This window comes from Sipha flava, unplaced genomic scaffold (assembly GCF_003268045.1).
Source record: "Sipha flava isolate LNK unplaced genomic scaffold, YSA_version1 38_pilon_pilon, whole genome shotgun sequence".
NCBI lineage: Eukaryota > Metazoa > Arthropoda > Insecta > Hemiptera > Aphididae > Sipha > Sipha flava.
This window is the reverse complement of record NW_020273099.1, coordinates 2,486,713-2,502,990: the sequence shown is the minus strand read 5'-3', so window position 1 is coordinate 2,502,990 and position 16,278 is coordinate 2,486,713. Positions and strand designations below refer to the sequence as shown.

The window sequence follows — 16,278 nt, the reverse complement described above, 5'->3', positions numbered from 1 at the left end:
CCGTAATTCTTTGTAGTTGTCAAAAAAACTAAAATAACTTTGTATTGTTATACAATTTTAAAAATTATTCCCACGTATTTAAATTTAACATTTTGAAGATTATTTAGACTTTTAAGTATATACTGTGCACGATGTACCCCTGAAAAAATTTTTAGCGGCGCCTATGGTTCTGATTAAAATTTATTTCATTTCAGCTTCAAATAAAGTTCACAATTGTTGTCTTCTTAATTAGGTTTATCAAACCTAATTTACTATTGCCAAAACTCTGTGATCTTTTAAATATATAATTTTATGTATTGCTAAAGTTTATAAAATTATAGAACGTAGCCTACTATAAAAATTTTAATTTCTCAAGCTCCCGATTATTAACTTATTGAAATCAATAATTATTTTTTAACACAATTTTTAATCAAAAATATTTAATAGTTTTAAAATATTTAATTTAATTTTATAATTTTGAACTTTTATGAAAACATTTTTTTAAATGCTTAGAATTTTGTTTTTATTTTCACAAAACCAGTAAATTTTTAATTATTAAATTCTTTTATGCCAGTAGTTATTGTTAACTATTTTTCACTTTAAACTATCTTAATTGATTTTTGATAGAATATACGGTTTAGTTTTTAAAACATTACTCTTAAGGATTCCGAGAAAAATACATTACTATGCATTTATTTATAAATTAATTTTACTCAGTGGTTTTATCAACTAATTAGTTTTGTGTTCATTCATCATAAATAATACTACCTAATTAATATATCAGTTCCAACATCTAAAATATAAAGTGAATTGAACTGTAGACCTTCAAAATTCTATGCGCTTAAGTCACAAGAATTCAATGAATAGTATTTGCACTTGTCATTTTTTATATTCATATTTTGGTAAACCTATAATTTTTAAATCGTGTTACTTTTTAAAAGTAAAACTTCTGTAATGTATATTTCAAACTACGGTTAATACTATTTACATTGTTTCTGTACGAGATTAAATTCTATTTTTGTATGTATTAGAGATAGAAAGTGATTTTCTATGTATATTTTTTTACGTGGGTAATGTTGTCACAAAAAATTTTTTAATGTTTCGTCAATAAACCGAGAAAGTACGAAAAACTGAACACTTTCCCAGTTTAAAATTGATCCCTTTAGTGTGACCTACAGCTGCTTAAATAGAGCGGACAAACATTTTTTCGTAACGAGATACATCATAGTCATACATCATGTAGCTATAAAAATTATAGAATAATTTATTGCATAACGTCAGTAATCTACTGCTATGCAAAATAACCAATAAAAAATTATGTTATTACAATTTTTCACTTCCAATTCTACGGTTTTATTTCAGAATAACCACATATAATATATATATATATATATACATATGCAAAATTAATCGATTTATTTTTGTGAGCTTAACATTTTTCCAAAAAATTTAAGTAACATTTAATTAAAATACTGTGTAAACAATTAATTATGTATTAAGTAATTTAATTCTAATATTTTAATTTGAAATTTCAATAAAGAATATAATTAGTAGTTATTATAATTTTTATTTCAAATATTTTTTACTTATTAAAATTTTATTAAAGTTAAGAGAAAAGTTATTTTAAACATTATTTTTATCAAATTTTACATTAAATACCTTATTGCTTAAAGTTATAAATATAAATAGCATAAAGTAAAAAATATAAACTAATCTTGCAACAATAGGTATAATTATTGAAGAAAGTTTATGTGATTAAAATAAACTCGTCCCATATATTTATACTAACACGTTTTTACAATACTTACGAAAAAATTGAGTCCGCAACCAGAACTAGAAATAATGCATTATTTTATAATCTATTATATTAAAAAGTTATTTTTATTTTAATGTCCTAAATTCACAATTGGTGTAAAAAGATATTATCTATTTATTTACATAGTAAAATATTCCAATAAATAACAATGTTAATTGTTATAAGTATCAGTGTTATATTTAAATTATATAGATTAAATTTTTACGTGTTAATATGATGTCTACAATGAATTAAATGATCGTGATGGTTAGGAGGGTTAAGTTTTTTTTTTCTTATTTTGGATAACTTTGTATATTTTCAATGTTAATTCTAATCAGATAACGTCATTCATTGTATAAAACATTTAAATAATTTGTAAATATTAAAATATGAATATAACATAATATAAATTACAAAGTATTGCATTTGAAAAACTGTTCCAAACTAAGATCGATGTAAAGTTAACATTTTATTTTGTTTTATTTCAAACTTGAATACTCTTATCAAGATTATTTTTGAACTTAAATTTTGGATTTAATATTTTATGATTAACCTTAAAAAGAGATGAATCGTATATATTTTAATCATAGTTTAGTCTCAAATCTTAATACATAAAATCGTTAATTTAAATTATGATTAGAAAAATATGAAAAATTACCTTTTCAAATTTTCCATCTAAAATTTTGCGGCATTAAACTTAAATAATTTCAAATTTATTTAAAGTCAAGTCTATTATAATACTTACTTTATGAGATGAACGTTTACTTGTATACTATGATTCAGTGGCGTACACTGGAAGGTTCAAGGGTAGCAGTTGCTACCCCTAATTCTTTTTGGTGGTTGAGTGGATTCCTATCCCCAAATTATCTATAATTCTATAATTCTACTACGTGTATAAATATCAAAAATAAACTGAAAAATAATATAGCCATTAGCCTATTTTTATTAGCTTATATAAAGGTAACTGACAAAGTATACCAATGAGTATTTTATCATCCATAACACCACAGACAGTTAAAGACATTTGTCAATAACTGCAGCCAATTAGAGAATGCTTTATTATATTAATATTTGTTTGTTTATAAAAGTTTATAACTCAGTCCCTGTGTGCATGACTGTAATTATTTAGTTTTACAACAATAATAATTATATTTATTTTTTCATATATTATATTTGTTGAAAATAATTATATTACATAATTAACCGAAAACCTATATTTTAATTAAATTAATAGTAGGTTGATTAAGTAGGAGATTAAACAATAAAAAACAATGAATGTCTTATTTAATATGTTATTAATATTATAGTTATAATTATTAACAAGGTTATAAAATTATATTTAAGGGGATGTGGGGCCAAAGCCAATGTGGGTTGCACTCGGGCTCAGAAAAAATATTTTAACAAAAATATCATGTACTTGAAGAGATTAAACATTTAGAAAACATTAATTTTTCTTTCTATTAATTTCACTTATTTTCCTAGGACTAATTTCCTTAGGACTGTCAATGATTTTACTCATTGTCGTGGTTAAAAATGATTTTTTTATACGTACCATAATGTTAATATATTATAAAATCTTAAAATTAATTAATTAAATCATCAAATATTATTATTATTATTATTACACTTTTTTTTAAACTCATTTCCAGTTAATATATTTTTTCAATATCATTTATTTTTTTTACTGTGTTGTTGAAGGTCTTATGTCAGTACATTAAAATATGAGTATTTATTAGTAATTGTGCTTTCATAAACGTAATATTTTCAACGTTTTTATTATTATTAGTTTTTTTTAAAGACGTATATAGTGGAAACATAACATTTTTCAGTTTTATCCAACAACACGGTTACAACCATTTTTATGCTCCTGTATGTGAACGTTTATAGTAGAAACCCACCTTAAGTTTGAACTTCTTTTTTATCCGAGTGCAGTTCGACCATTACCTTTTTTTAACTCATGTGCAATTCGACTATTTTTTATTAGGTAATTAGTGTAATTCGACTATCCCGTATTTTTGAGTGTGCGCCACTGCTAGTTGTTGTTTGAGGTTTCATTCTTAAAACAAAAGTAGAAATTTAACTTTGAGATGTTCTTAAATAAAACATTATTGTTTATTCATATATAATTATACAAATTACTTAATTACTAGTTTTTGTTTTTATATTTTGACAGTTTTTTTTTTATGTGAGGTAAAATAATTTTCCCTTTTCTGACGTATCTATTTTATTAATAACTAAGTATTGAAAATTCTAAATACATTTTCAAGATTAGTTTTTGACCGACTTTAAATTTTTTACTTTAACCTTTTATACTAGATAATGTAATCTAATATAAATATTTATTAAAACACATACAATTTAAATTATATTGTGTATTAAAAAAACATCCGAGTTCTAAATGTATATAATTATTCTAATTATTTAGTAATATTTTATTTATGACTTGGTAACAAATTAAAACAATATTTTACAGTTTAAACTGGTAGATATTGTTCAAACTGGTATATATTAAACAAGTTGTGAAAAATTTACTATTTAGTTTATTTTTATTATGTGTAGGAAATTTTATAAATATAATTTATATTTTAATGGTATTAGTTGTATTGTATTTATATCTGCCACACCATGGTACATGCATTTATTCGTTGCCTTATATTCGTACAATGAAAAAGAAGAAAAAATTTTGTTCTCAATTTAATTTAACATTTTAATTTTAGTTTATTATATTATTAAAAAAATTTTAATTTTTGTGATTTTTTTTGTGAGTTATATATATTTATATTATACTTCTCTTAACTGTATAAATGTGCTGTTGTAAGATTAATGGTCTACTGAAAGTCTATTATTTTGATTTGTTGTCAGTCATTCGAAATCAATTTTAAATCCGTTCTTGAAAACCATTTCAAGCGTGTCCTTTTATCTACATAACTGTTGTCGACATCTATTCGAGTTTTCTTCTTACGATCAGAAAGTAAGTTTCTGAATGTAACATTTTTTTATCAATTTTACTGAATAATTTTTAGATCCTTTATCATTAAATGTATATTTTATTCTTATTGTAAAATTTGAGATCGATGTATCTGACCATTTGTGTAAATAATGTGGCAATTTCACCGAAGTAAATGGAATTCTTCTATCCTAAAAATAATTACTTTATCATACTGACTATGTGGCCGTAACACGTTTGGGTATAGTAGACCCTAAACGCAACACGTTTGGGTACAAATGAATACACCGTTTGGGTACACCATATCTCTAAAAAAATAACACGTTTGGGTACATAGGACATAGGTATTAATATAACATTTAGAAACACCTAGAAAAATAACGAAAAACTTTAGTCGTATCTTTGTTTTCTCTAAACTCACTAAATTTATAGCTGTTAATCGCAACACACTTTTTCCCACGTCGGGTTTCAAAAACATCGGAAATGTTCACGTCCATAATTACAAAGAATAAAATAATCTTGCCGTTTGAAAATCCAAATCGGAACTGAACATTGAAACGTTGAAACATTTACTCATAAACCATAATATCTTATAAAGATAGTTAATCTTTTTTTTCGTGATAATTACAAAGAATAAAATAATCTTGCCGATTGAAAATCCAAATCGGAACTGAACATTGAAACATTTACTCTTAAACCATATCTTATAAAGATAGTTAATCTTTTTTTTTTCGTGATAACCTATTGGCCATAATATTAGTGTATGTACCCAAACGTGCTATGTGTTTGTGTACCCAAACGTGTTCCAAATTTACAGGTAAAAATAATGTAATGTACCCAAACGTGCTTCGCCCGACTATGTATTGAACATTTTCAAAAATATACAAAAAGTTATAAAATCTTAAAAAATAGTATATCACTTAAAAATACATGCATATTATACCTATTTAAAAGATATTTTAGATCTATATTTTATTTTAATCTTTCATCAATTTTATAAAAAATTTCGAATTCCCAAAATCTCTATATAAGTGTAAAAAGTAGTGTTAATTTAAAATAGAGGCATCTTTAAATGAACCTTTGTAAACCTAGGTCATGATAGTTTATCTAATTCGATAAAGTAATTCAAGTTGACTTGTATAGGGTGTTTCCAATAGAACTCAGAATTTAAATCTGTTTTAAATAAAATTTATTTCTTTTAAAAAAAACATAACAAATATATCATTTTCTTTAAGAGAATTTAAGGTTTAACAGTGAAAAACAATATAGGCATACGACCCTCCTCTCCTACAAGCTTTACAGGCGATTATAATATTATTTAATTACAAGAGAAGCAATCCCTCTGCTGTGTGATAAGTTCCCAGACAGACCAATCTCGTTGCGTGGCCAAAACTACCCACCTCGATCTTGTGACTTGACGCCGTGTGGTTTTTTCTTATAGAGATACACTAAGTCACGAGTTTACCAGAACAAGGTTCGAAATGTTTTGTAACTTAAGTAAGAAATTCGTCATAGTATCAATGAAATTGATGAGGTAATGTGTTTATCCAGTGATGGCAAATTTACTAGGGTCATATGCCCGAAACCTTAACTTCTCCTGAAGAGAATGATATATTTGTTATGTTTTTTTTTAAAGAAATAAATAATTTATTTCTTTAAAAAAAAAAAACATAAATAATAATAATAATAAAAAAAATAAAAAAAAAATTATTTAATTTATAGCAAATTTAAATTCTGCATTCTTTTTGAAACACCCTATATAATATTGTTCTGCTATTATATGCCATAAAAACGAGACTATAGTTATTTATAAATAAGTACAGTATATTATAAATATCTAGGAATTTGTTAATTTTATTAACTTTCAAACATGTCAATAAATCTATCTGTTTTGAACTATAATGTAAAGTTAAAAAAAATAATTCAAATGTTATTTTATTTGTAAAAAATATAGTTGTATGTATTTATTATTTTATAAAAAAAAGTCTGCAGTTATATTGTATGTATTGGTACAATGTCTATTTTTGTAATTTATACATTATCATTACATTACAAAAGTGTTGTACAGTTTCAGATATTAGAACAAAATACAATTATTAATGATAAACGATTGAAAAATATGCTCCATCACATCATTACCGATCATTTAGTCATTTCCACTGTCAACGGGTTATTACATGGACTCTGGATCATTATATCCGCATGCTCCTCTGTAGACGACCTACATCCGTGCTGCTGTCTCCCGTTATTATTTGTATTTTTATAGGTGCGATATACTTCTGTTATAGTGGTCGATTTGTTATTGTCAGGTGGCTTCTGCAATTCTCTATACATAATATAATATACTTTTATTCCTATTATGTCCTATATGAATGTATTTATAATATGTATGTGTTAATATAATGTACCGCACGAATACGACTATGACGACACATCATAAAACCAAACATATCTATGAGGAAATAATATGAATATATTTCAATTATAATTCATAACTAAACACGAATCTTTATATATTTTCGAATTATAAATAAACGGAAAGTCTGTAAATCTAACAAATATGTATATACCTTTATGTAATTAACAAACTGACATTAATAATAAGATTTTTTGTATTGAATTAGATATATAACAATCGTAAACCAAATTTTTTCAAAAATTGTATTAAAATAAAATGAAATATTTTAAATTCTTACATTATTCCAATCTATTCATTTTTATTTTATTTTAAATATCTATTTATTCGTATGTTGTCCTATTTTTGTTATAAAAAAGTGTTTATGTGTGGATACACCTGTTGTGTGTCACTTGATAATTTTATTTTAATTGTGTTTTAAATAATTTTATATTAATTCATAATTTTTTCAACTAAAAAAATTCAATAAACTTTTGATTGTATTTTCTATTGCAACTGTAAATTGTGCGTTGCTTATTGATTCTACTATTGTAGTAGTGATAATTCAAAAAAGATATATTTATCTTACATTAACATATAATATTAATTAATCGACAGAATATATTTATTTTAACCTAATTATTTATAAGGAGACTTTCGATGGATCTGTATTTGTAAACGGTGATATGTTAATTTATCTTATATAAATAAAAATATTCTTATTTGTCGATTTTGATCACAACAATCATCGTCGATTTTTTTCATTCGATACTATCGCTACATCGACCGAGAATGGTATTGCCATTTTAAGACATGCCGCCGTTGTAGGCGACTCCGTTTTTTTTTGGTTGTCTACGTATTTCATTCACTCTGTATATATATACCACGATGCTTATTTCGTATGTGTATATTTATATTCGCGCTACGTATATACGTATATACTCGTACACACATCGGGTATTTGAACTTGAAGGTCTTTGAACGATATTTTTCACTCTGTACGCCAATTACCGATTTGTTCAATTGGCGTAATATATTGTTCTATGTTTGTTCCATATTATATTACTACGACAATTAAAAAATAGAGTTTGTGTAATTATATCGTTCTTTGGATGAAAAAAGCCTTTCAAATGTATATAGTACAATCTATATATTTGGATATATATTTTCCATATAATCCTAACTTTTTTTTTATTATTATTAGCGATTTATATTAAATCTCAATATGATGGTAATTTTTAAGACACTCAGAGAAGTGTATTCATATTATTTTATATTATACGGCTTATGACTATTCATCTGCTGTAAGTTATTTATAAACGTTGGATCTTTATTAACTATGCATATTACATTTTTATACCAGTAATTGTAACTTAAATAATTAAAGTTAAATCCTTCTATTGCTATATAGCTCGAATAGTATTTGTTGTATTTTAAAATAGATTTTGATAATATCTTCTTTAATTATAATTATTGTAATTTTTGACTAAGCATTTTAAATACTGAAATGTATAAGATAGTTATTTAATATATTGCTTTGTTGACATAATTGTTAATTAAATCATCGGGTATTTCATTTAGCAGCTTGCATTTATAGCATGTTACTTGGCTTTATTTACAGATTTAGTACCGTCAAGTTGAACTTGTTATAATGTCTAAGGCAATATGACGTTAATTATTGCTCATATTAAATTTAAATTTTATAAATAAGTATATTATGTATATTGAATCAAAGAACATGCTGAGTTCTTATTCTTCTTTTAGTATTTCCTTATTTAATATTAAAAATATGATGATATGTTAGGTTAAAAAATATTGAGATTATAAGGTATTATTTCAACACTCAAATAGGTTCTAGAGTTGTGTATTGAAAGGAGGACGAGAAGAAATGACGCATTGCTGAAATCCCATCCCAAGTTATTATACGAATCGTACAGTCTATGTTCAACAATGGATTGACATGGTTTAATTTTAATATTAATTGTCCATCTATATTTTATTAATAGGTATTTTGATTATTATAATACCTATTAATATTTTAATAAGTGGGTATTTATAACTTTTCATCAATTTAAAATTTGTGCATATAGATTCTTAAAATAAATTAATATATTTATGAAGAATGTATATTTATCACAAGTATCAATAATTATTAGAAAGAATATAATAATTTCAAAGCGTTAGCTACACAAAAAAATCTAAATTGTCATAAAATATTATTTACTGTGTGTCATAAATTAAATTTATAAATATCTGGATACAAATAAAAACGGTAACTTGTATAGGGGCGTTCCGTGTCGTGTTTTGGCGAGCATACTTTTTACATGTATAGTTCATAGATATACATTCGTACCACCTAGTGTCTACGGTACCAACAAGGTTTTTTAAATTAATTGTAATTTTCAAGGTAACTCTGTTATCCTTAATGCACAATTTATTATAATCTTACTCTTTGTATTTTATAACACTATAACAGCTTTTATTCGTATTTAACGTTGATAAAAGCCGAATTTAAGACACCTTTTACAAGGCTAGTGTAACAAAACATTATGTTATTTCTTTTGGAATTCGTATTATTTTATATTGTACGCCATTCTCGAACTCAAAACGGCGCACCACATATCCACTGTCGCGTCAAATCAATGGGTAGATTGTACGGAGTTGTAAGCGATTCGCTCATATGTAATATTACCAGTACGCGCGTACCTGCAGCAGTGTATTATGACTTCGTATTAATTATAATTGCCTCACCGGTATAAACAGCAACAACCGTCAATTACTATGTTTACTCTTATTGTTGTATGAATACATTTATGCACTCATCTCATCTCATCTCTTCTCTCCATGCGTTGCAGTTCTATCGTGTGCCGGGAAAACAATATATTGATAAATAACAATTTCTGTTTTTGCCACCGCGTCTGGACGAATTCCGCATCGGCGGCAGCTCAACCACGTTGCGTCACTTCGTGTTTTATTACCTACTTAAAACGTGCACAGGTAGAGATTCGTACTGCTATGTCAGCAATATTATTATTATTATTATTATTATACACACACGGCACGCATAAAGCTCTCCTGGCGTGTCGGTCTTGCAACCGCATTTACATATTGCAACCGTAGGCACGTTACATGGTGTTGTGTTCACCTGTCTGTACTCCTCTCCGGGAGCACGTTTGCGAAAACCTCTGCACGCGACCCGAAACTGAAAAATTGCCATTGCCTGAGTGACAAAACCATTAATGTTGTTTATAAATTACCCTGTATAGATTTACTCCCTCCATTGAATAGTGGAATAAATCAAACTTAAACCTTATAATATTTATACTACATCGCAATTTGTTGTATCATTTATAAAATAAATATTTTATATTTCATCCATAGGTCAGACATAGTGTTACAAAAATAGCAAGGGTAGGCCAAGTTGTGCATAGTACTTTAAGTATTTTTTTGAATTTTCTCCTCTTAGTTACCAGTAATAACCTGATATCCAGTGGCGTGCCCAAAAGGTAGTAAGCCCGGGCCGCCTACCCTGTTTTCAAATAGTTATTATTTATATTTTTACATCATTATTATTTAGTTTTTAATATCTTTAAATATTAACAAGTCAAACAAGAGGAATTATCTTACTAACTTAATTGTATTACTAATTTTTTCTAATTAAATTAAAAAAATGTTATGAAAAGTTGACGAAAAATAAATAAAATAACGTGTAGGTACCTATATAAATTAAATTAATTATAACTGGGTCTGTCCTACATTTTAATCCTGGGTACACTTCTGTCTATATCGTGTTTAGACTATGAGCTATAAAGAAGCCCATTGGATCGTCATCGTGTTCTTGCTGTTCGTGACCGTCATTTATAGAATTATACCTGTTGGTCTTTCGTACGACCGAAGACTATAAGTAATAGCAGCTCATACGATTGCCACTGGTGTTTCAGTACCAACATTATACTATACTTGCATTCTATGCATTATATGTTTTAGGTGCGACCTCACCTAATGTTTTTAAGTAAAAAATACTTAAAAAGTATATTACTTGGCTCACCGATAGCGCATATTTCGATAATAATTTTTTAACGTTTTTATGATTTTATTTAAGAAAAAATTCTTTGTCAAGTTAGTAAGAACTATAATTTATTATAATATATATTATTTCGTTTTTATTATCAAAAATAGCTATAAACCAATAAGAAATGCGTGAAATAATTATTACGTAAATAAACGATGGTGTTTCAACCAGCGGTAACGTTTCGATGACATCGATGAACACTATCCAATGTCGCCTCTGAAGTTTGTGTATATAAATTACACACACAAACGTATGTACGCAAAGGCACGCGATAGCGTAGAATTGCACATGCGCAATAATTATCGCGAGGCTTGATTATTATCGCCTATGTGTACTAAAAATAGATGCGGTATATTGGTATTATGGTCAGCCCACAGTTCAACGTAAAAAGAATGGGTGAAATTATCAGTAGTTATTGTTTCAGCCAGGAGTCAAAATAGCCCTAATTAAATCATTGTAAATTGTAATATTAATTTATATTTCTCATTTCTGTTTAGTTCAAATCGTCGTTGGATGTTGGACGTTGGTACACGTATATATACAATTATAATTATTTTTGTTTTTAAATTCCATTTACTGTAAATTTTAATTTGTTTTATGAAGGCGGGGGGGGGGGGAAGAATTAATACATAGGTTGCCTCACCAAAAAAATCCTACCAAAACCATCACTATAGAAAGATCATCGTGACGATATCTCGTAGGTGGCGTAATGCAAATTCCGCGTTTATTATCAATACTAATAATTGCACGTGTCGGTTTTTGTAATCATATTCATCATGGTCTTTGTTGTTGATGTTTTTATAGATTGGTAACAATAATATAATTCCTAAAGTTTATCATTTACGGTACAGTTGCTATTTATTTGGAAACAACATTCAACTGTTGTAAATTTTAAAACGATTTTTAATATAACTTAATTAGAAGATAGTTAATATATTATTGACAGTACTGACATTGATTTGTTTTTAATTAAAAGTTATATTTTTCAAACAATACATTATTGAGATACCGAGTAAAACTCCATAGTTTTATTATGTTACCTTTATCGTAGACACTTATATACACTTTATAGCCATAGGATCGTATATTAAAAAGTATTACATTTCATATCGCTGTAAAAATATAATAATAAATAATAAAAACGACATGATTGCTGTATCTAATGGTGTAAGATATGATTTACTAGATTTTATTTATATTTTTATAAGAATTTTATCCAACACCATGAGGTAGAAACAACATAGAGTATACTTTTATAACTACATAGCTTTTTATATTGTATTATACATATATTTGTATTTGTATTGCATTATTATGTTACATGATCATCGTGTAATATATTAAAATATATTATATATATTATAAAAATATCTTACATCCCTCATATAAAATTAGTTTTTTGCTGTTGTGAATTTTTGCTAAATAGGATTATTCATGGCGTTAAAATAATATAATTTAGTTATTTATTATATATGTATATTGATTAATAATAGTAATTTTGTGGCTTTTGTGTATTATATTTGGTTTTTAATACTTACTTGAATTGCATTAGTTCTTAGGTGAATATATGTAACATATTTTTATTTAACCATAATTATTAGTATGAACTAATTGTAATTTGATAGTTTTTAAATGCGAACATTGAAATTATTTTTTAAAAAAATAATTGTGTAATGCTTGTATTGAGTAAATCCTTATTGTTGATACGAACATGTACTTGTTGCTTAACTTTTTCTCTTGACCACAATTTTGTGTTTTATTTACAACACGTTAAAGAACGTTCAGATCATAGGTCAGATGTGGCACGTATCAATGTATCTAGCAACGAGTATATACTACTTAATTTTGTCGACATAATTTTGACCTTTTTTTCGCCTCTCTATGAACTAGAACCAAGAAAATCGTTTCAAAATCATTTAAAAAGCTATAATTTAATTTTTTATTTCTTTATTATTTTTGTCGGTCTATTATTCAACCCCATCCTATAAGGTCGTGTTTTGTCGCGGTCGTGCAAACCAGGGTCGTGACAGTGAAAGTATCTAAGACTGTATCATCATTAACTTATTACCCATAAAATTTAATTTGCAAAAAGTTCAAATTTGTACAATATTATCTGTTGAAATCTTTTTATTACAATACCGTAATTTTATCTGAGTAATAAAAATATTAAAAGTATATTTAGTCAATGTTACATCTTTTAATTTTGTTTTATTTTGTATTTTAATTTTATAACTAATGAATAATATTTATCTCAAAAAATAATATTTATTACCTTTACGTACAGAGATAGATCAATTAATTAAATTAATTTTGATATCAAATTTAAAAATTGTATTTAAGTGTTTGTAGTATGGACTACTGCCATCAAAAACTTTCCAGTGACTCATTACTCAGTGACTTATCACTCATGCAATGATCTCAAATCCTAAGAATAAAAAAGCTAAATTAATACGTCATCATGGCTGTGAAATTAATTTTTTTCCAGTCATTCGCATCATACTATACTAACATAAATAAATAAAATATAAAAAAATAATGGCAAGTGTATGCGAAATAATATAATTTATAATAAATTTTTATATTTATTTAAGTATTTTTTTTTTTAGTATTTATTATGTGTACAAAAGTAAAAAGTATTATAAAATAATTATTATTTAAATTCCATTCTTAAACGAGATTCCTGGGATTTTGTATCTTTTTATATTAATAAATTTATGTTTATTATTGTAAATGTGTATAATGTATAGTGACAGAATATGGTATGATACTTTATTAATATTTTTAGTTTACTGCGTTATATTTCATCCAGAACTTTTTTATTTGTTGTTCGAAATCATGTTAGTAGTTTTAACAATAAAATTAATGTAAAACTTTATTTTAGGCCTATGTATTGCGGTTTAGTTGCCTAGATACAATGCATTATAATTTCCAATAATAGTAATAATTATTATATTGAACGATGGGGCCAGAAGTTGTGTACTGTTATAGACTGTATAATCGTCTGTAGTACATTGAACTTGGATTATAACTCTCATAAGAAAACTTTAAAATATTAGTTAATTTTTTTCCACTGTTGTTTTAGAAATTTGTATTGAATTAATGTTCTAGTATATATTATTGACTGGAGATTTCGTACCGTCAATCCTACTAAATCTAATCTTGAAATAAAGTTCTATATAATCCATAATGAAAATTGCCGTTTAACTAACGAACACAACTAACATGCTTTTCTTGTTGGTTTATACTTTGAAGTTAGTCGAGCTATCCTCTTAAGAATATTTATATATTTTTTAAATGTATTACCTATTATATTATAAAATAATGATTTCTCAATATTGAAATTAATACGAATATAATGTGATCACTTTTATTTGTTAGTAGTCAAATTAAAATTTATCTAGATTTTATTTGTATTTTTTTATTTATTTTTTTATAGGATTCCGGAGCTGGTAGTTCATTAGATGAAGATGAACCCATCAAAACAAATCGCAGGTAAGAAATATACGTAATTCGCATACGGTTGATAGTACGCACTTCTATGTTTATGTTTTATATTTACATATTATGTTTGAAAGGAGTTTTGCCAAAATTGTTTGTTGACAAATGTCAGCATAATATAACCTACGGATATATAACTTCTATAATGAGAAGTGTATGCGATAAGTATTTGCTACAGTTTCATCGATTTTCTAAACAACTCAAGGATACTGCAGCCTACGCCTTGCACCAAAAATAAATCTTAGACTTTCACCCAAAACTGCTATTACTACGTTCTGTCTTTATTATACTCAACAAATTTAGAACGGAACTAATCGCAATGGTCGTTTTTTCCCGACAATTGTGCTTTTTACTTCTAAAGACCTTGAGTGCGTTGTAACAGAATGTCTATTGTATTATACCCGTTTTTCTTTATCATTAGTTAAGATATAGCCATAATTTTAGAATAAATATGGTTTTCTTCGAGTATACGAGTACTTTTTTATTCACTTCGAGTATCATTCATCTCGCACTTGATGTTTCCAAAGTTCGTAGCGTTTTGGCATATGGCATCTATACTTGGCAACTAAACTCAAGTTTCATTCTGATTGGGCAAATAATCGTTGTCTCTTCTTTGCTGCCAATATACTTAAAATTAAACTGCCCCACGATTAATTTCGTCCGCTCCACGCTAAAGCATCCCACCCAAAGCCGGATTAAGGGGGGGGGTATAGCCGGGGCGGTAATCCTGGGCCCCTCTCGAATACCCAAGTAAAAAGGTCCAAACAATTTTAAGTCGATACACATTTTTTACCATAGTAAAATTAGTAGTTTTATAGACATAAATTGTATATACCTATTAATTTTATTATTTTATAATGCAATTGACAATTTGTGAAATAGTTAAAAAAAAGTATCATTCTGCGAGCGTAGCAAACAGCTTGTAAAGCATGTTTTGTCAAAAGGGCCCATATAAAATTTCAGCTCCGGGGCCAAATAGTGGCTTAATCCGGCCATGGTCCCACCATTGTCTCTTCCAGAAATAATACTAACTATTGCTTTATCGCCTTTCTGCTAATGTTTTTATAGGTCTCATTTTTAGTTGCATTTTTCAGTATTTTCTTGTTTTTCTTTTCTGTACAAAATATCAATCTCTATTCCATTTTTTTTATTTTCAAACCTTCCTACCTCCTAAATTCTTAACCGACCTTTTCATTGAATCTAATATTACATCTCTTTAACTATGCTTAATTTTTAAGATTTAAATATCTATTTTAATTTATTTAATTTATATTATTCTAAAAAGAAATATACTGCATATTTAAAACGCTGTATCACACATATAAATCAAATAATTATAAAAATTAAAGTTGTAAAACGTAGTTCTGAAATAAATTTAAAAGTTTTAAAATGTAAAATAGTCAATATCTGTCGTTAATATTGAATAATATTAAGAAAAAATTATTCTTATTCTAATAATCCGCAATACACTCACATATGGCTTGTATACAAAATCATAACAGTTATTGTAGAAATCTATACGCATTTTATAATTTTATATTATTATATTATTATTATTATTATTATTATTATTATTATTATTATTATTATTA

General features: G+C 26.2%; 1 protein-coding gene across 2 annotated transcripts in view; it reads left to right on the top strand.

Moving 5' to 3' along the window:
- LOC112688429 (protein phosphatase Slingshot) overlaps positions 1-16,278 on the top strand; it is a 52,180-nt gene that overhangs the window by 5,951 nt on the left and 29,951 nt on the right. For both annotated transcript variants that reach the window (XM_025561599.1, XM_025561598.1), the window contains exon 2: positions 14,625-14,680. In XM_025561599.1, the coding sequence (XP_025417384.1) occupies positions 14,625-14,680 (56 nt within the window). The remainder of the gene's footprint in view (positions 1-14,624; positions 14,681-16,278) is intronic.